Source organism: Coregonus lavaretus (assembly GCF_964263955.1).
Source record: "Coregonus lavaretus genome assembly, chromosome: 3".
NCBI classification, from domain to species: Eukaryota; Metazoa; Chordata; class Actinopteri; order Salmoniformes; family Salmonidae; genus Coregonus; species Coregonus lavaretus.
Genome location: NC_139990.1, coordinates 66,679,107 through 66,699,478, shown reverse-complemented (window position 1 = coordinate 66,699,478; position 20,372 = coordinate 66,679,107). Strand labels below are relative to the sequence as shown.

At 41.9% G+C, this 20,372-nt stretch overlaps 1 protein-coding gene across 1 annotated transcript in view; it reads left to right on the top strand.

The window, feature by feature from the left end:
• Positions 1–8,741, top strand: part of LOC311117257 (DNA repair protein XRCC1-like) — a 30,842-nt gene extending 22,101 nt beyond the window's left edge. The window contains exons 11-17 of the mRNA XM_084157502.1: positions 1,641–1,725; positions 1,887–1,995; positions 3,631–3,670; positions 4,329–4,465; positions 4,753–4,843; positions 6,693–6,768; positions 7,649–8,741. Of these exons, the coding sequence (XP_084013628.1) occupies positions 1,641–1,725; positions 1,887–1,995; positions 3,631–3,670; positions 4,329–4,465; positions 4,753–4,843; positions 6,693–6,768; positions 7,649–7,756 (646 nt within the window). The 3' untranslated portion in view covers positions 7,757–8,741. The remainder of the gene's footprint in view (positions 1–1,640; positions 1,726–1,886; positions 1,996–3,630; positions 3,671–4,328; positions 4,466–4,752; positions 4,844–6,692; positions 6,769–7,648) is intronic.
• The last annotated feature ends 11,631 nt before the right edge of the window (positions 8,742–20,372 follow it).

Genomic DNA, 20,372 nt, shown 5'->3' with positions numbered 1-20,372 from the left:
GGAAACCCTCTACTTTTTCATTTTCCAATCTAAACAGTGCTGTAGGATATGAGGAATCGAAGCACAGAATAGAGCAGTAACATTATGAGTAGTTATAACCCTTGATAGTCGTATTTCATCTTAGCGGTCGTCTTGGTAACTTGAGGGGCTGGAGGGTGTGTGTGGAAAAGGTAATGCATCTTTGATTGAGAATGAAGTGGTGTGTGAGAGGGTTAGCACCGCCGCTGTCAAGGCTCCATCTCATCTGGGTGCCACATGCTGGTCCTCCGCCGCCCCGGCCGCCCCTCGCTCCCCTCATCCAGACGTATTGTTTTATTCTGTCATGTATTCACTTCACGGACGGCCTAATCTAATGCGCTTGAAGCCACTTACATTTTTCATAGTACACATTAGAGGTTTAGTCCTGCCTCAGTGGACCAGGTTAATGACTTTCCCTTAAGGGCACTGCCATCCTCGCCCATCATGGGACCCTCTCAGTCCTTCTTTGTGGGGTGGCTCGGAGGCAGTGACACACTGGCACCCCTTTGATAGGTGTCGCAAAACCTATTTACTTCTGTGAATGGCCTCATTCCACTCCAAAAAGGCATTTGTCTTGTCAGTACATGACTTTGATACTGCAGTAGACAATATGTCATGTTATATTCATGGTACAGAGGTAGAGTTTGAGAATAGATATAGGCCCAGTAAATAATGCAATGTCAAATCCATATACTTACTTAGTTAGACCGCCTTTGAATTCCTCACGGAACACAGCCCATCAAATTCAAGGAAGTGCATAAATGTTTGTTTCCACCCTGTTTATGTAGTAGCACTTTAACATTTACAAAACAACATGTACAATTCTATTTACAGCAGTGTATAAAATATATATTTCCATTAGAGCTGGGACGATAAACCGAAAATGATCGACACCGACCATAGCGATCACTTATCGCAGGCCTTTTGCTGATATTGTTCATTACGATAAGTAGCCTATACCAGAGAAATGTGAAGTTTGAAATGAAGTAATTGTGTTAATATGGGTGATTGTTAATGGGACAAGTGATGGCTACAATAATCAAACTAGTAGTAGTAGTTTAAAGAATAATATTTACCAACTGTAGTGCACATTAATGTTATAAACTTATCGATCTATTTGTCGGTATTGCATCAGTTCATTTATTTTTGTCCAGATCACCCAGTTCAGTTTTACATACTGCAAATACATAATTGTAGGGGACAGAACCACCTCAGTGTCAAACAAATCCACTTAACGGAAAGAGGGAAGTATGTGTATGCATTGACTGTGCTGTCCATGGTGCTGCATTCTGGTAGTGTGTGTGTGTGAGAGTGACTTATCTGTGTATGTGTGTGACTGTTCTGTGTGTGCAGTCTGTTACTGTTCTGTGTCTGGCTAGCCTTTATGTTTCTGTCTGGAACATGAAGTACTTTTTTGCACCCTTCAGATGTTGTGTTCTTCCAACATTTTAACCTTTGCGCAGAATTCCAGCCAGCGTGATCGTCCCTTTGCTGGGAATCTTTTTGTTTATCCATTCAGAAGTTTTCACCACTTATGTTGTTGCTTCTTTTCCCCTCACCCCTTTTTTGTATTTCTCTATTTAAAACGATCCTTCTTCCCCGCGTCCCTCTCTTCCTGCCAGGTACCTGATGGACGGAGCGGAGTCCAGCTCGGAGGGGAGCGACGTAGAGGAGGATGAAGAGGGGGAGGAGGAAAAAGAGAGGAGGGTGAGGTCCTCTTAAACCGTTCCATGACCTAGCAGTAGGACATGACATGACATGACATTATTGCCTAAGAAAAAATACATCTGCTTCAAATAATTATTCTGATTTACATAATTGTATTTGTTCTATTCCCTCCCCTGTACTGCCCTCTCCCTCGTTGGCAGACTCCACAAAAGAGGAGAGAAGAAGAACGGCAACCCACTCCCAGAAAGGCCCCCATCAAGGAAGAGGAGGATGATCTGTATGGTGGCTCCACAGACGCAGATGAACCAGGTTTGCATTATACACACCTACGATAAACTGAAATTAGCGGGATTTTGCTACACAACGTTCCTGTAGATTGTTCTAAAACTATTATTTGGGGAATGGTAATAGCCTATGCATTATGTTGATTCCTGTTATAAAAGTATCTGCCTGTCCCTGTTTCACTGTCGACTGCTGTCTCTCACTCCCCGCTGTGCGCACGGAGAAGCACAAGCATATGACCGTTGCTCAAAATGCTAATGCGGGAAACATGTAGTTTTCAAAGCAACTACAGTTCTATACTGAACAGAAATATAAACACAACATGCAATAATTTCATTGATTTTACTGAGTTACACAGTTCATGTGAGGAACTCAATCAATTGAAATAAATTAATTAGGCCCTAATCTATGGATTTCACGACTGGGAATACAGAAATGCATCTGTTGGTCACAGATACCTAATAAAAAATGGGCCAAAGGATCTTGTCATGGTATTTTTTAGCATTAAAATTGCCTCGTTGTCCGTAGCTTATGCCTGCCCATACCATAACCCCACTGCCACCATGGGGCACTCTGTTCACAACTTTGACATCAGCAAACCGCTCGCACTCCTTTTTAAACGAACAACAGAACAGATACTCATTTGCGTAGCGGACATTATTCTCACCACTTATTTATAAATCTGCATAAATCATTGCTGCCAGTTTTCTCATGAGCTAATGGTGTTTTCAGCTCACAACAGACAACTACATACTTTTGATAGCAGCTGAATCACACGTGTCAGAATGAAAGGACCCTGACACAGTGTTGGAAAGGGAGGAGAAAGGAACATACTCTCTGGCCATACTCCTTTCCAGAGACTTGTTTCATCATCTTTTCCTGCAAGAGCCATTATTTCCATTTACTTTATTGCCATAAATGTTTTTCTACAACCATGTAGTGAATTAAATCGCTCGATGGGCTTAATACATTTGCTCAAGTAGCTAGCCGAGGAAGAGAGTGGGACTAACACCACTAAGACTGAAGAGGATGGAAATGAAAGAGGGTGAAATGGACAGAGGGAGCGAAGGAAGGAGGAGAGAAGTTGGGAAAAGACTGCTTTATTGGGATGGACGGATTGACAACACCGCCATTAAAAGGACAGGTAGAGAGGGATGCATGTTGAGAGGACAAGGGGAGTGAAAGGACGGAAAGAAACACTTGCGTAGAGCAATCGCTGCCGAGAGACTTGTGCATGATTCTAATTTCTATGGTAATGCGAGGCCAGGAGTAAGTGGTCCGGGCGCATTAGTGAGACGAGCACGTCTTTACTAACGCATCACATACCAAAAAACAGGAAAGGGGGAAGAAGAATGAATCGCGACTGGGTGCATCTCAATAGTCTAGAAGTAGCTTATTTTCCTTGTCTTCATCTGCACTGATTGGAAAATACATATTAACAATTTTAAGGAACTTAGCCTTTAACAAGGGCCTAAGTACATGGCCTATTTATTTTGGAAGAGCAAAGCTTAGAGAGGTATGGGTGAAGCACTTAAGTTTCTACAGCATAGTATAGACTAAGTTATGACCTGATGTAGGTTAATAAGATGGTATGCTTCTGATGAAGGTTATGTTCTTCTGATGTAATAATGTGTTATTCTTCTCCTCTCCTATCTCCCACAGAAGATGAGTCTGGCATGGACACGGAGGACGAGCTGAAAAGGTAACTAACAACATCAATGAACATGAATGGATATTATTCATATTTGACTGTAGCGGGGGTTGAAGCCATGTCCTACTACAGGACCTCTGGGTTGACAGTGCCTCTGCCCTAGCGTGGTCTCAGATCTCTGTGCTATCGGAGTTGCCCAATGACAATAGGAGTTGCCCAATGACCATAGGAGTTGGCAAGACAGCACAAAGATCTGGGACCGTGCTACCTTGATCCTCTTGTTGCTCATCATGGTTATAATTACACATATGTATAATTTACCCCTCTCTTTAAGGTGGGCGTGGGTAGGTTGAAGAGAGATTGTTCTCATTTTGATTCATTAGCTGTCGGATTGCGTCGTCGTGAATGTAAAATAATTGCTGAGCTTGTTGGTGGAAAGGATTTTTGTCTATACAAGTCTAAAACTCCACCATACTGAAATGGTCTTGCGTCAAACATTTCCCTCGAGCTCTTTCAGTAATCTGAAGAAAGCGTGGGTGTTTGTTTTGTATGTGGGCAGAAATGTCTGGTTCTGTCAGTTGTATTTGTTGTGCGGCATCACAACAGAATGAACAGATGTGGTGTCTCTTCATTCAAGGACACCAGCAGAGCATCAGTCAATAGTTTCATAACCCCCCTTTCATAAACAACTTTTCTCTCTCGTCGGCAGGGTGGAGAGCGCGAGTCGGCAGAAGAAAGGAGAGAAGGAGAGAAGGGAAGTGAAGGAGGAGGACCCTTTCGGGGGATCGACGGACGAGAACACAGATGCTGAGGCCGAGGAGAACAAGCCCATCCCTGAGCTACCAGGTCTGTCTGACCTTGTCTGCCTCTCTCTGTGCAGTCTGTATAGTCTGTGCTGGCTAGCTGTGTCTGTCAGTTTGTTTGTTCTTGCTCATTGGTCATGTTATTCTAAATTACTAAAGTACTTTTCTGTCATCCACACTGGTTTTTCACGACGCTCACAAACATTAAGTTGTCAAATTGCACACAATTTCCTATATTTTTCCCATCAGTGATGAACAATGATTACTGTAATGCTATGCAGGGGGTCTTGCTCTCATGCTGATTTATATATTTTTTTTACTACCCTTTAGATTTCCTAACTGGAAAGCGATTCTTCCTCTACGGCAAGTTCCCCAACAATGACAGACGCCTACTCCTGCGGTACATCATGGCCTTCAATGGGTAAGGAGACGAAAGAGAGACTGACTACAGAATGAGAGTAGGGCAGATTTGTCCTATTACAGTAGTACTTTACTAGTACTTTTTGAGTTAATACAAGTGATCAGCGGATGTATTTTTATTTTATTTCACCTTTATTTAACCAGGTAAACCAGTTGAGAACAGGTTCTCATTTACAACTGCGACCTGGCCAAGATAAAGCAAAGCAGTGCAATAAAAACAACACAGAGTTACATATGGGGTAAAAAAAACATAAAGTCAAAAATACAACAGAAAATATATATACAGTGTGTGCAAATGTAGCAAGTTATGGAGGTAAGGCAATAAATAGGCTATAGTGCAGAATAATTACAATAGTATTAACACTGGAATGCTAGATGTGCAAATAGAGATACTGGGGTGCAAAAGAGCAAAATAAATAACAATATAGGGATGAGGTAGTTGGGTGGGCTAATTTCAGATGGGCTGTGTACAGGTGCAATGATCGGTAAGGTGCTCTGACAACTGATGCTTAAAGTTAGTGAGGGAGATAAGAGTCTCCAGCTTCAGAGATTTTTGCAATTCGTTCCAGTCATTGGCAGCAGAGAACTGGAAGGAATGGCGGCCAAAGGAGGTGTTGGCTTTGGGAATGACCAGTGAGATATACCTGCTGGAGCGCAGACTACGGGTGGGTGCTGCTATGGTGACCAATGAGCTAAGATAAGGCGGGGATTTGCCTAGCAGTGATTTATAGATGGCCTGGAGCCAGTGGGTTTGACGACGAACATGTAGTGAGGACCAGCCAACAAGAGCGTACAGGTCACAGTGGTGGGTAGTGTATGGGGCTTTGGAGACAAAACGGATGGCACTGTGATAGACTACATCCAATTTGCTGAGTAGAGTGTTGGAGGCTATTTTGTAAATGACATCGCCGAAGTCAAGGATCGGTAGGATAGTCAGTTTTACGAGGGCATGTTTGGCAGCATGAGTGAAGGAGGCTTTGTTGCGAAATAGGAAGCCGATTCTAGATTAAATTTTGGATTGGAGATTCTTTATGTGAGTCTGGAAGTTGAGTTTACAGTCTAACCAGACACCTAGGTATTTGTAGTTGTCCACATACTCTAGGTCAGACCCGTCGAGAGTGGTGATTCTAGTCGGGTGGGCGGGTGCCAGCAGCGTTCGATTGAAAAGCATGCATTTAGTTTTACTAGTGTTTAAGAGCAGTTGGAGGCTACTGAAGGATTGTTGTATGGCATTGAAGCTCGTTTGGAGGTTTGTTAACACAGTGTCCAATGAAGGGCCAGATGTATACAAAATGGTGTCGTCTGCGTAGAGGTGGATCTGAGAGTCACCAGCAGCAAGAGCGACATCATTGATATACACGGAGAAAAGTGTCGGCCCAAGAATTGAACCCTGTGGCACCACCATAGAGACTGCCATAGGTCCAGACAACAGGCCCTCCGATTTGACACACTGAACTCTATCTGAGAAGTAGTTGGTGAACCAGGCGAGGCAGTCATTTGAGAAACCAAGGCTATTTAGTCTGCCAATAAGAATGCGGTGGTTGACAGTCGAAAGCCTTGGCCAGGTCGATGAAGACGGCTGCACAGTACTGTCTATTATCAATCGCGGTTATAATATCGTTTATGACCTTGAGCTTGTGTGTCGTTGAGGGCTTTGAGGGCTTGTGTGTGTGTGTCGTTGAGGGCTTGTGTGTGATGAGGGCTTGTGTGTCGTTGTACCTTTATAAAACAGTGTTTGGATCTCAAAGACGAGACGGGTAGCTTTCTCTCTCTCACTCTTTCTCTCCTCTTCTCTTCCCCTCCCATATCTCTCTCCCTCTTTCTTTGTTCCTCTCTCTCTCTCTCTTCAGGGCGGTGGAGGACTACATGAGTGAGAAGGTCCAGTTTGTCGTCACTAGCGAAGGATGGCACGACTCCTTTGAAGACGTGAGTGTGACCTCCCTTTTCGTTTCCTCGAAAGACCTCTTGATGTTAAACACACACACACACACACACACACACACATATGAGAGTGTGATACACAAGCAGGCAAGCTCACACACAGCACAAACATGATTGTGTAACACACACACACACACACTTATAAAGGTCTCTCATCTCTTTGTAAAGACACTGTAATGACTCCAGGAAGATAGAATGAAATCTGCTGCTAGTCATCTATGTAAAGTGCTCCATTCATAGTCTGCTCACAAAAAAGAGACAGAGAAATGCATAATGACATTTTCCCATTGAAAGGCTTGGAATTAAATACCATTGCCACTCTAGCTCCCACATGATTATCTGAAGTGAAATAAGTAGTACATTTTTCCTGGATAAATATTTATATTTTTTATTTTAAATATTACATTTTAGTCATTTAGCAGACGCTCTTATCCAGTGACTTACAGTTAGTGAGTGCATACATTTTTCATGCATACAATATCCCAAAAAGAACGGATTCTAGGACATGGATTGTTTTAGGAAAGTATTTTGATGAGCTGTTTACCTACCTTTTTAGTGCATCACTGATGTTTGATCTGATATTGGACGTGCGTGGTTAGTTGCCTTTTGATGTAGGTCTGTTACAGGGACATCTGTATTTCACACCAGCTCATTTGCAATGGAAAGTGCTTCTGCCAAGTCACGAGCTATTTAAATATATATGTTGTTGACCTATTTGTTGTACCATTTAAAATATTGGCTGGCAAACCCTCATGCCCTCAAAGGGTTCAGTCTCTGTAGCCCTTTATTATTAAACAGATTCCCACCTCCTGACATATTTTCCTCTCTCTCCCTCTCTCTCTTTCTCTCTCCCTCTCTGCCACAGGCGCTGATGGAGAATGGTAATTTAAGCTTTGTCAAACCCACATGGATTTTTGCCATCAACGATCGACAGAAGATGCTGCCATATCAGCCCTACACTGTTGTCCCTTGAGACTTGCATTTGCCAACGTGCACACACACACACACAACAGTATTGTACCTGTCCAAAGGGTAGGAGAGGTGTACGTTGACGCCATAGACACTAGCTCTTTTCAGATCCCTAGGTAAATGACACCAAGCCCGTGACATTTTGCTACAAATGCCTTAACCTTACCTGAAGCCATCCAGAGAGCTGGATGAAATGGTTTCCCTACCAGAGATAGACTTATCATTACCCTTGCACAAAAAGAACTCGCCTATCTGTCTCTCTTTCAGGGCTTTTTAAAACTCACTTCACACTGTCTGTCATATTGCTCACCTCCACTACCTCAGGGTCTATGTGGAAACTCCAGTTATCACTCATGTCCTGAAAAGCCACTGGCTTTGATAGAGGGGGGTGTATTAGTGTTAGGAGCAACATAAAGAGACCTACGTGTAGCTGGAATGGCACCCTATTCCATATAAAGTGCCCTATGGGCCCTGGTCAAAAGTAGTGCACTACATAGGGAATAGGGTGCCGTTGACAGATGTAAAGGTGTTTGTTAGTTATTTAAGGTCACTAACACTCAAGGCCAAGGGCAACAAAATATGAATAGAAAATAAGCCCTTTGTCCTTGTTGCTAGGTAGAAATATGAAATGCACTTCAAGGATTGGTTGGTATTCCTCTCATCTTATTTTTCAACAAGTCCACTTTGACCAAATACATGGGATTGTAGTGTACTTTGTAGCATGTTATGCTGTAGAATTACGTGTACTTTTGTTTTATTCATGTTGTATGCTGTTTGAATTGTACACAGACTATTGTGTGTGAAAGTGTGAGGATCCAATAAGTCCTGTTTTTGCGTGGTTATTTTTGGAACTATATGATGCGTGTTCATCATCCTTATTTTTCACGTCTAGATTTGAGATGTTTATTACAGTATCTTAGCTTTGCTTTCAGATTCTTCCCAACAACAAAAAAATATTTGAATAATTAAAATAATGGATTTTAAATGAATTGCACATCGTGTTTTTATTGATGAACTAGACATATTGAAGCTGATTTGATTGGACACCATCCTCCTTTCCTCTATTCATAATATCTGTAACCCTTAGCTGTTTCCATCCCCCATTCTCTATCATCTCTGCCCCCCTCCCCTCTCTTCCTCTAATCAGTTCTCCCCATGTTTTCCTCCCCTGAGCATCTGGGTCCGCTGCTCTCCAGTCAAGGGGATTAGAGTAATGGAAGAAGAGCGAGAGAGGAGAGGAGAGAAAATAAGTTGAAATACTTCATTCCATTTGGAGCCCCAGATTGATTCGTAGATGTTTCAAAAGCTTTTATTCATTGTATGGTCTCACATTCCTTTGACATATTTTGCATGTCCTTGAAATAGAGAGACGGGTAGATCTGAGAGTTTGGCATTGTGCAAAGTAAGGCCCTTTTCAGGTCATAGTGTTCACTATACAGGGCACCTTATTCACAGTCTCATGGACTATGTTCCTATTCTCCAACCTTTTCCTGAAGTGTGCACTTGCACACTCCCTGTCAAGGATTTTAAAGCATAGGATTGGTGTAAACATTGGCTGGAAGGAGTTTACACCATTGTAAAATCCATGCGAGAAAGTGTGTGAGTGCACACTTTGGAAGAAGGGTAAAGAATTGGGACATTCTGTGTAGATCATATTATGCTCCCAGTGAGGGACAATGGTGAGGGCTTTGTGCATGGAACATACCAGCAGTCATGATCATTTTGAATGAGTCATTTACTGAGGTACTGTAATTGGATGAAGGGTTTTTGATTTGTACCTAATTTGTTCAAAGTTCAAGTAGCAGAGAAACATGATAGACAGAGAGAGGCTTAATGGTCTGCTTCAATGGAGATGGTTTAATAACCTTTCCAGATAGTGTGCTGTCTTATCATCTTAACTTCTAAGACAGCGGTAGGCAACTAGATTCAGCCGCGGACCGATTTTTTGTCAGAGCTGATGATCTGGGGCCGCAACATAATTATAATAATTTGTACACTGCAAATTGACAAAGTAAGCCCAAAAATATATATTTTACATTACATTTACATTTTAGTCATTTAGCAGACGCTCTTTTTAAATAAAGTAATAATTTCATACCTTGATTCCATTGAGACACGATCACATACTGTATGTCTATATTTTTATTTGTGGGAACAGATTTCCTAAATTAACATCCTGCTGATTTTAGGAGGATTACCCGTTTATGCTTTGATGAAGCGTATACATTTTCCCTTCGAATTGTCTTCCCCGTCTCATTTCTCTCTGATCTCTATTGCTTCTGCTCATTGCGAGCGCTGCCAAACGTATATGGATGATTTTAATTTGTCGCACAATTAGAGAGCTTTAGAGAGCTTTTTACCCTCACAGTTAATTTGTTTTCATCTCTGTTTTTTTCTTCTGAATAGGCTTCATCAAGATAAGTGAGCGTCTCGTCTCCTAAAGACCACACACACACACACACACTGCTCACTGGATCTGACCCTAGGAACCTCTAACAAGAGGGGAGTGGGGAAGAGAGAGAGGGAGGGTACCGCTAAATCACTTGGAGGAACAGACAGAGCGTGAACCAGAGAGGGGTGGAGAGAGGAAGGGATTTACTGCTGGAACACTCATTGAGGAGTAGAGGGAGTGAGCGTGTTGCATGTTATAGAGGAGTAGAGGGAGTGAGTGTGTTGCATGTTATAGAGGAGTAGAGGGAGTGAGTGTGTTGCATGTTATAGAGGAGTAGAGGGAGTGAGTGTGTTGCATGTTATAGAGGAGTAGAGGGAGTGAGTGTGTTGCATGTTATAGAGGAGTAGAGGGAGTGAGTGTGTTGCATGTTATAGAGGAGTAGAGGGAGTGAGCGTGTTGCATGTTATAGAGGAGTAGAGGGAGTGAGTGTGTTGCATGTTATAGAGGAGTAGAGGGAGTGAGTGTGTTGCATGTTATTGAGGAGTAGAGGGAGTGAGTGTGTTGCATGTTATAGAGGAGTAGAGGGAGTGAGTGTGTTGCATGTTATAGAGGAGTAGAGGGAGTGAGTGTGTTGCATGTTATAGAGGAGTAGAGGGAGTGAGTGTGTTGCATGTTATAGAGGAGTAGAGGGAGTGAGTGTGTTGCATGTTATAGAGGAGTAGAGGGAGTGAGCGTGTTGCATGTTATAGAGGTTGAGGTGTGAGCTCTGACAGGAGAGGGTTAGCAGGCTCAGAGCAGACGGAGTGGTGACATTGACTAATTCACTCTGCTGTCATTTTAGATTTTATTTCCATTTTAGTCATATAGCAAATGCTCTTATTCAGAGCGGCTTACAGTAAGTAGTTAGTGCATACATTTTCAAACTGTTTGCTGTCTATTGCAATTTTCTGTTTGGAGGGAATGGGACTGACTACCACTACAGCCGAGTGAGGGTAAGTTGCAGTTTAACCTACTTGTTTTATTAATAATCTAATCGCTATTTGGGTTACCTGTCTTTCTGTATTTATATGTTACCTGGTGTGTGTCTGCCTGCCTGTCTATGTGTGTGTGTGTGTGTGTGTGTGTGTGTGTACTTGTGCCCACATGAATAGTCAGTTAAAAAATAATCACTCAATGAATAAAAGATGCTGAGGATGTTGTACTTACACATGTAGAGTAGTAGTTTGATCTCTCTTCAATGTGACTTACAGTGCATTTGGAAAGTATTCAGACCCCTTCCCTTTTTCCACATTTTGTTACGTTACAGCCTTAATCTGAAATTGATTAAATAAAAAATATTCCTCATCAATCTGCACACAATAGCCCATAACGACAAAGCGAAAACAGGTTTTTAGAAATGTTTGCAAATGTATAAAAAAATAAAAAACAGAAATACCTTATTTACATAAGTATTCAGACCCTTTGCTATGAGACTTGAAATTGAGCTCAGGTGCATCCTGTTTCCATTGATCATCCTTGAGATGTTTCTACAACTTGATTGGAGTCCACCTGTGGTCAATTCAATTGATTGGACATGATTTGGAAAGGCACACACCTGTCTATATAAGGTCACACAGTTGACAGTGCATGTCAGAGCATAAAACAAGCCATGGGTTGAAGGAATTGTCCGTAGAGCTCCGAGACAGGATTGTGTCGAGGCACAGATCTGGGGAAGGATACCCTGCATTGAAGGTCCCCAAGAACACAGTTGCCTCCATCATTCTTAAATGGAAGAAGCTTGGAACCACCAAGACTCTTCCTATAGCTGACCGCCGGGCCAAACTGAGCAATCGGTTTGGGCCTTGGTCAGAGGGCCTTGGTCAGGGAGGTGACCAAGAAGGGCCTTGGTCAGGGAGGTGACCAAGAACCCGATGGTTACTCTTAACAGAGCTCCAGAGTTCCTCTGTGGAGAAGGGAGAACCTTCCAGAAGGACAACCATCTCTGCAGCACTCCACCAATCAGGCCATTATGGTAGAGTGGCCTGACGGAAGCCACTCCTCAGTAAAAGGCACATGACAGCCCGCTTGCAGTTTTCCAAAAGGCACCTAAAGGACTCTGACCATGAGAAACAAGATTCTCTGGTCTGATGAAACCAAGATTGAACTCTTTGGCCTGAATGCCAAGCGTCTGGAGGAAACATGGCACCATCCCTACAGTGAAGCATGATGGTGGCAGCATCATGCTGTGGTGATGTTTTTCAGTGGCAGGGACTGGAAGACTAGTCAGGATAGAGGGAAAGATGAACGGAGCAAAGTAAAGAGAGATTCTTGAGTGCTCAGGACCTGAAACTGGGGCAAAGGTTCACCTTCCAACAGGAAAACGACCCTAAGCACACAGCCAAGACAACGCAGGAGTGGCTTCATAACAAGTCTCTGAATGTCCATGAGTGGCCCAGCCAGAGCCCGGACTTGAAACCGATTTAACATATCTGGAGAGACCTGAAAATAGCTGTGCAGCGACGCTCCCCATCCAACCTGACAGAGCTTAAAAGGATCTGCAGAGTAGAATGGGAGAAACTCCCCAAATACAGGTGTGCCAAGCTTGTAGTGTCATACCCAAGAAGACTCGAGGCTGTAATCGCTGCCAAAGGCGCTTCAACAAAGTACTGAGTAAAGGGTCTGAATACTTATGTAAATGTGATATGTCCATTTAAAAAAAATGTTTTACATTTGAACAAAATTATAACCTGTTTTTGCTTTGTCATTATGGTTTATTGTGTGTAGATTGATGAGGGGGGGGGGGGGAACAATTTAATCAATTTTAGAATAAGGCTGTAACTTAAAAAAATATGAAGGGGTCTGAATACTTTCCGAATGCACTATATTACGTTTTTTTTTACGTTTCCCTTCACATAGTATGAAAAATGTATGCACTCACTAACTGTAAGTCGCTCTGGATAAGAGCATCTGCTAAATGACTAAAATGTAAATGTAAATATCTGGAAGTCCTCAACTTTCCATTTGATCTCAACTTCTCGTTCCCCTCTTCTTCCTTGTGGTTTGAGCTTACTGACAATGATTCTGTCTGTTTCGGTATCCTTATCTTTCCCACAGTTTATCTCAATATAGGGTAAGTCATTTCCATGAGCACTCTTGATCACCTGTCCCTCTCTCTCATGATCTTTTGCTATAAGTGATCGTACTACCACAAACACACACTCAGACACACGCCCCCTGAGTGTGGCTGATCAAATGGGTCGTCGTCACCAAAGCACTCGCATTACATTAGAGGGCTAGGGCTCTACTGAACAAGCTGTTCATTCATTCATGCACATATGGTGGATTTACAATGAAAGCTTGAGAATTAGCTGCAGCAGGAGATGGGTAGTTCAGGAACTAGCACTTTAGAATGTCAGGTAGCAGGACTGCATCCCAGCAGGAGCTTAGAAAACCCTTTGAGAGTGGTCAACTCACCTAGAAAGACGAATGGGATTAAATACACCACTGTTTGGTATAATGACTGAATACATTGTTAAGTCTTGTAATGAGTCCAGGGTCTGTATGTATCAAACGTCTGAGTCGGCGTGCTTATGTAGGATCAGTTTAGCCTTTTAGAACATAATAAGATTGCATGGCTAGGGCAGAACTGGTCCTAGATGCTTGATGCACCAGAGTTTCTGCTTCTAAACATAGACAAGACAAGTACTTTATTAGTCCATCAATAAATTGTCTTTGCCCTGCTCCCAACCGCCCAGACACAAAACACACACCACACATTGGGGGCAGCACAGGGTCAGCCTCAGTGCAACTCCCCTGGAGCCATGTATGGGTTAAGTGCCTTGCTCAAGGGCACAATGATAGGAGGTGGTACCTGGGATCTGAAAGGAGCAGCTTTCCGTCTGCCAGATCAGGTTGGCAGATAAGGGTGATGATGATTGTAATATCCTGGAAACAGTCTTTAAATTTGTATACTCTAGAACTATGTTTCGTTTTGGGTAGCATGAAGCATTGATACACTTTTAATCCCCACCCCTAACCCACATGAAGCCTCTTGCCAGGCCGTCATTGTAAATACAAAAATAAATCTTAATTGATATGCCTGGTAAAATAAAGGTAAAATAAATTGTTTTTCCAGAGCTGATCATGGTCTTAATAAGCAGTGAGAGGAATAGTAGATCATGGAGCGCTGTGAGTCTGAAAGAAGTGAGGGATTTAAAATATACTATTCAGTTAGTCAGTATTTATTCATTCATTCATTCATTTCCCACCAATTCTCAGTGGTGGGATGATAATGCGGCAGCCAGCCCAGCCACTACACTGAGTCCATCCTCCAGCCTCTCTCAACACTGACGATTTATTCATGCTGCTCAATTTCCTCCCTTTCCCTCAATTTTTTAATTTTTTAAAAAATTTTTTTTTTTACGGGGTAGATCAGCTTTAATATTGCAGATAGATTGTAACTTCCATCAATGTACAGTGGGGAAAAAAAGTATTTAGTCAGCCACCAATTGTGCAAGTTCTCCCACTTAAAAAGATGAGAGAGGCCTGTAATTTTCATCATAGGTACACGTCAACTATGACAGACATAATGAGAAAAAAATATCCAGAAAATCACATTGTAGGATTTTTTATGAATTTATTTGCAAATTATGGTGGAAAATAAGTATTTGGTCAATAACAAAAGTTTCTCAATACTTTGTTATATACCCTTTGTTGGCAATGACACAGGTCAAACATTTTCTATAAGTCTTCACAAGGTTTTCACACTGTTGCTGGTATTTTGGCCCATTCCTCCATGCAGATCTCCTCTAGAGCAGTGATGTTTTGGGGCTGTCGCTGGGCAACACAGACTTTCAACTTCCTCCAAAGATTTTCTATGGGGTTGAGATCTGGAGACTGGCTAGGCCACTCCAGGACCTTGAAATGCGGTGTGTTTGGGATCATTGTCATGCTGAAAGACCCAGCCACGTTTCATCTTCAATACCCTTGCTGATGGAAGGAGGTTTTCACTCAAAATCTCACGATACATGGCCCCATTCATTCTTTCCTTTACACGGATCAGTCGTCCTGGTCCATTTGCAGAAAAACAGCCCCAACGCATGATGTTTCCACCCCCATGCTTCACAGTAGGTATGGTGTTCTTTGGATGCAACTCAGCATTCTTTGTCCTCCAAACACGACGAGTTGAGTTTTTACCAAAAAGTTCTATTTTGGTTTCATCTGACCATATGACATTCTCCCAATCCTCTTCTGGATCATCCAAATGCACTCTAGCAAACTTCAGACGGGCCTGGACATGTACTGGCTTAAGCAGGGGGACACGTCTGGCACTGCAGGATTTGAGTCCCTGGTGGCGTAGTGTGTTACTGATGGTAGGCTTTGTTATTTTGGTCCCAGCTCTCTGCAGGTCATTCACTAGGTCCCCCCGTGTGGTTCTGGGATTTTTGCTCACCGTTCTTGTGATCATTTTGACCCCACGGGGTGAGGTCTTGCGTGGAGCCCCAGATCGAGGGAGATTATCAGTGGTCTTCTATGTCTTCCATTTCATAATAATTGCTCCCACAGTTGATTTCTTCAAACCAAGCTGCTAACCTATTGCAGATTCAGTCTTCCCAGCCTGTTGCAGGTCTACAATTTTGTTTCTGGTGTCCTTTGACAGCTCTTTGGTCTTGGCCATAGTGGAGTTTGGAGTGTGACTGTTTGAGGTTGTGGACAGGTGTCTTTTATACTGATAACAAGTTCAAACAGGTGCCATTAATACAGGTAACGAGTGGAGGACAGAGGAGCCTCTTAAAGAAGAAGTTACAGGTCTGTGAGAGCCAGAAATCTTGCTTGTTTGTAGGTGACCAAATACTTATTTTCCACCATAATTTGCAAATAAATTCATTAAAAATCCTACAATGTGATTTTCTGGATTTTTTTTTCTCAATTTGTCTGTCATAGTTGACGTGTACCTATGATGAAAATGACAGGCCTCTCTCATCTTTTTAAGTGGGAGAACTTGCACAATTGGTGGCTGACTAAATACTTTTCTTCCCCACTGTAATTGTCTGCATCACTTCCAATCCAACCTCCCTGACCAAAGCCCTTTTTTTTCTCTCGCAAATATATATATATATATATATATATATATATATATATATATATATATACACACACACACACACACATATATATATATATATATATATATATAAATATATATATATATATACACATACATATACATTTCCTTTAAAAAAATAATATATATCCCTTTATTACTTTCCAACCCCACCACCCCTTCCCTAATTGGAGTAAACTAGTGAACAACAATGCTTAGGCCTCTACTTCCAGTTTATACAGTTGAAGTCAGAAGTTTACATACACTTAGTCATTAAAACTTGTTTTTCAACCACTCCACAAATTTCTTGTTAACAAACCATAGTTTTGGCAAGTCTGTTAGGACATCTACTTTGTGCATGACACAAGTCATTTTTCCAATAATTGTTTACAGACAGATTATTTCACTGTATCACAATTCCAGTGGGTCAGAAGTTAAGTTGACTGTGCTTTTAAACAGCTTGGAAAATTCCAGAAAATGATGTCATGGCTTTAGAAGCTTCTGATAAGCTAATTTACATCATTTGAGTCAATTGGAGGTGTACCTGTGGATGTATTTCAAGGCCTACCTTCAAACTCAGTGCCTCTTTGCTTGACATCATGGGAAAATCAAAAGAAATCAGCAAAGACCTCAGAAAGAAAATTGTAGACCTCCACAAGTCTGGTTCATCCTTGGGAGCAATTTCCGAACGCCTGAAGGTACCACGTTCATCTGTACAAACAATAGTACGCAAGTATAAACACCATGGGACCACGCAGCCGTCATACCGCTCAGGATGGAGACGCGTTCTGTCTCCTAGAGATGAACGTACCTTGGTGCGAAAAGTGCAAATCAATCCCAAAACAACAGCAAAGGACCTTGTGAAGATGCTGGAGGAAACAGGTACAAAAGTATATATATCCACAGTAAAACAAGTCCTATATCAACATAACCTTATTGACCGCTCAGCAGGGAAGAAGCCACTGCTCTAAAACCGCCATAAAAAAGCCAGACTATGGTTTACAACTGCACATGGGGACAAAGATTGTACTTTTTGGAGAAATGTCCTCTGGTCTGATGAAACAAAGATAGAACTGTTTGGCCATAATGACCACCGTTATGTTTGGAGGAAAAAGGGGGACGCTTGCAAGCTGAAGAACACCATCCCAACTGTGAAGCACAGGGGTGGCAGCATCATGCTGTGGGGATGCTTTGCTGCAGGAGGGACTGGAGCACTTCACAAAATAGATGGCATCATGAGGAAGGAAAATTATGTGGATATATTGAAGCAACATCTGAAGATATCAGTCAGGAAGTTAAAGCTTGGTCGCTAATGGGTCTTCCAAATGGACAATGACCCCAAGCATACTTCCAAAGTTGTGGCAAAATGGCTTAAGGACAACAAAGTCAAGGTATTGGAGTGGCCATCACAAAGCCCTGACCTCAATCCTATAGAACATTTGTGGGCAGAACTGAAAAAGCGTGTGCGAGGAAGGAGGCCTACAAACCTGACTCAATTACACCAGCTCTGTCAGGAGGAATGGGCCAAAAATTCACCCAACTTATTGTGGGAAGCTTGTGGAAGGCTACCCGAAACGTTTGACCCAAGTTCAACAATTTAAAAGCAATGCTACCAAATACTAATTGAGTGTATGTACACTTCTGACCCACTGGGAATGTGATGAAAGAAATAAAAGCTGAAAGAAATCATTCTCTCTACTATTTTTCAGACATTTCACATTCTTAAAATAAAGTGGTGATCCTAACTGACCTAAGACAGGGAATTTTTTTAGTATTAAATGTCAGGAATTGTGAAAAACTGAGTTTAAATGTATTTGGCTAAGGTGTATGTAAACTTCCGACATCAACTGTACATACTATATAAATTTTATGGACACAGTCAATTTTACAATAATTCTAGTTTGTTTGTTTTTACTCCTGAAATTCCTCTACCCTCAACCTCTCCGATCATTTTCATGATGTCCATCCGGTTTGCTTCTATATGCCATATCTTTCTAACTGTGCTCTTTCACAAAAGCTCTCAATCTATAACCTATTAACTTATTATGGACACAGTATGCTTACATTATTAGTTATCTTGTTGTTTTTAGTTGTTGTTAGTTGTTATTATTCCCATCCTTCAACTCCATTCAACACCACCCATCTATCTCTTAACACCATCCATATTGGATTTCTATTTGCCATATATTTTTCAACTGTACTGTGATGTTTTACAAAAGTTCTGAACCTTTCTATTCTCATTGTTTCTACAGATTGTAAATTGAAAATAAACAGTTTTGCTAAAAGTATTATTATATTATTGATCGATTAACTATGACTTTTCAGATAACCCAGTAATGCTATCTGCAGGGTTAGCTCCAGGTAAATATTGCAATAATTTAGCCATTCCTGGACCTGTGTCCAAAAACAAGCTACAAATGGACAGTACCAAAACAAATGATCTAATGATTCTGTCTCTTCGCAACAAAATCTGCAGAGCTGGGAAGATTGTATCCCCCATATAAATAACATTCTGTTGGTAGCAAGAATTTTATATAATAATTTAAATTGAAAAATTCTAAGTTTTGAATCCGGCGTCGTTTTGCGTATCAGTTCATAAGCACTGTGCCATGGGATCGGTACATCAAAAATCTCTTCCCAACTATTTTGCAATCTATATGGAATGGCTGTCAATCCTTTGGTCCTTAAATGAAACTGGTATACTTATTTATCACAGTTTTCTTTAACCAATTATGTTGGGTCTGAACCCCGCCCTGTGCAACTGGGTCCTGGACTTCCTGATGGGCCGCCCCCAGGCCGACAGACAAGTTCCTTACATTTTCCCCCTTCCACTTTCCTCCATTGATTGTTGCTGCCCAGTGAAATATTTATTACAGACTGGCTCTCGCCTAGAGCAAGGTCGGGCACACATTATTTTCAAGTATTTTTTGTTGCGACTAACAAGGCCAAAGCTGTGCTAAACCTGTCTATAGAGTTCATGTGACAGACGAGGGAGAGAAGACCGGGAGAGAGAGAGCATGGAAGGACAGAGAGATGATCCAGTACATCGGTTGTTGTCATTTGGAGACCACATATTTAACAGCCACAAGTTAGGGGCATATACTAAAAATAATTAGGTGGCTGTTAAATATCTCCTTCCAAACAAAACAATTTTTAGGGAGAAAATAATAGTCAGAGAAAGAGACATGAATAGGATGTTTTCCCTGAGAAGAGAGCGAGAGAGGGGGTTTGAAGACACTGTTCTAATTTAATAAAAGTCTAGACTATCCACTTCACTGGATAGTTTGAGTCTTCATCTGCATAACTTACTTTAATTATGTATGGCTTAAAGAAGCACTGACACAGACAGTTTAAAACAACAAGATTTACTAAATTCCCCTCTTTGACATATCTCATCTCCATCTAAAATGAGGTAATTTTTTAATCCATGAAACATGTCATCGAACACACTTTGTATTCACTATCCATGATTTCCCTTAAGCACTGCCATGTTGGACTTTTTCACAACAAGCCCAATTGCTGAACAGTACTGACAGTTTCCCTTTGTTGTTAAACATAGGTAAATCGCATTTAACCATGGCAAGGTGACTGGAAATATGGCAGAAAACAAACAGTGTAGCTACTCAATCCGCAAGGCAATTAAACTGGCAAAACATCAGTATAGAGACAAAGTGGAGTCGCAATTCAACGGCTCAGACACAAGACATATGTGGCAGGGTCTACAGATAATCACGGACTACAAAAGGAAAACCAGCCACATCACCGACACCAACGTCTCGCTTCCAGACAAGCTAAACACCTTCTTCACCTGCTTTAAGGATAACACAGTGCCACTGACGCGGCCCACTACCAAGGACTGTGGGCTCTCCTTCTCCATGGCCGACGTGAGTAAGACATTTAAGCGTGTTAACCCACGCAAGGATGCCGGCCCAGACGGCATCTGTAGCCATGTCCTCAGAGCATGCGCAGACCAGCTGGCTGGTGTGTTTACAGACATATTCAATCTCTCCCTATCCCAGTCTGCTGTCCCCACATGCTTCAAGATCGCCACCATTGTTCCTGTACCCATTGTCAAGTTGCGTCAATTCAAATCTGGTATAGGAACAAAAAGTGGTCAATACACGTCTTCTAAAATAGACTAGTATT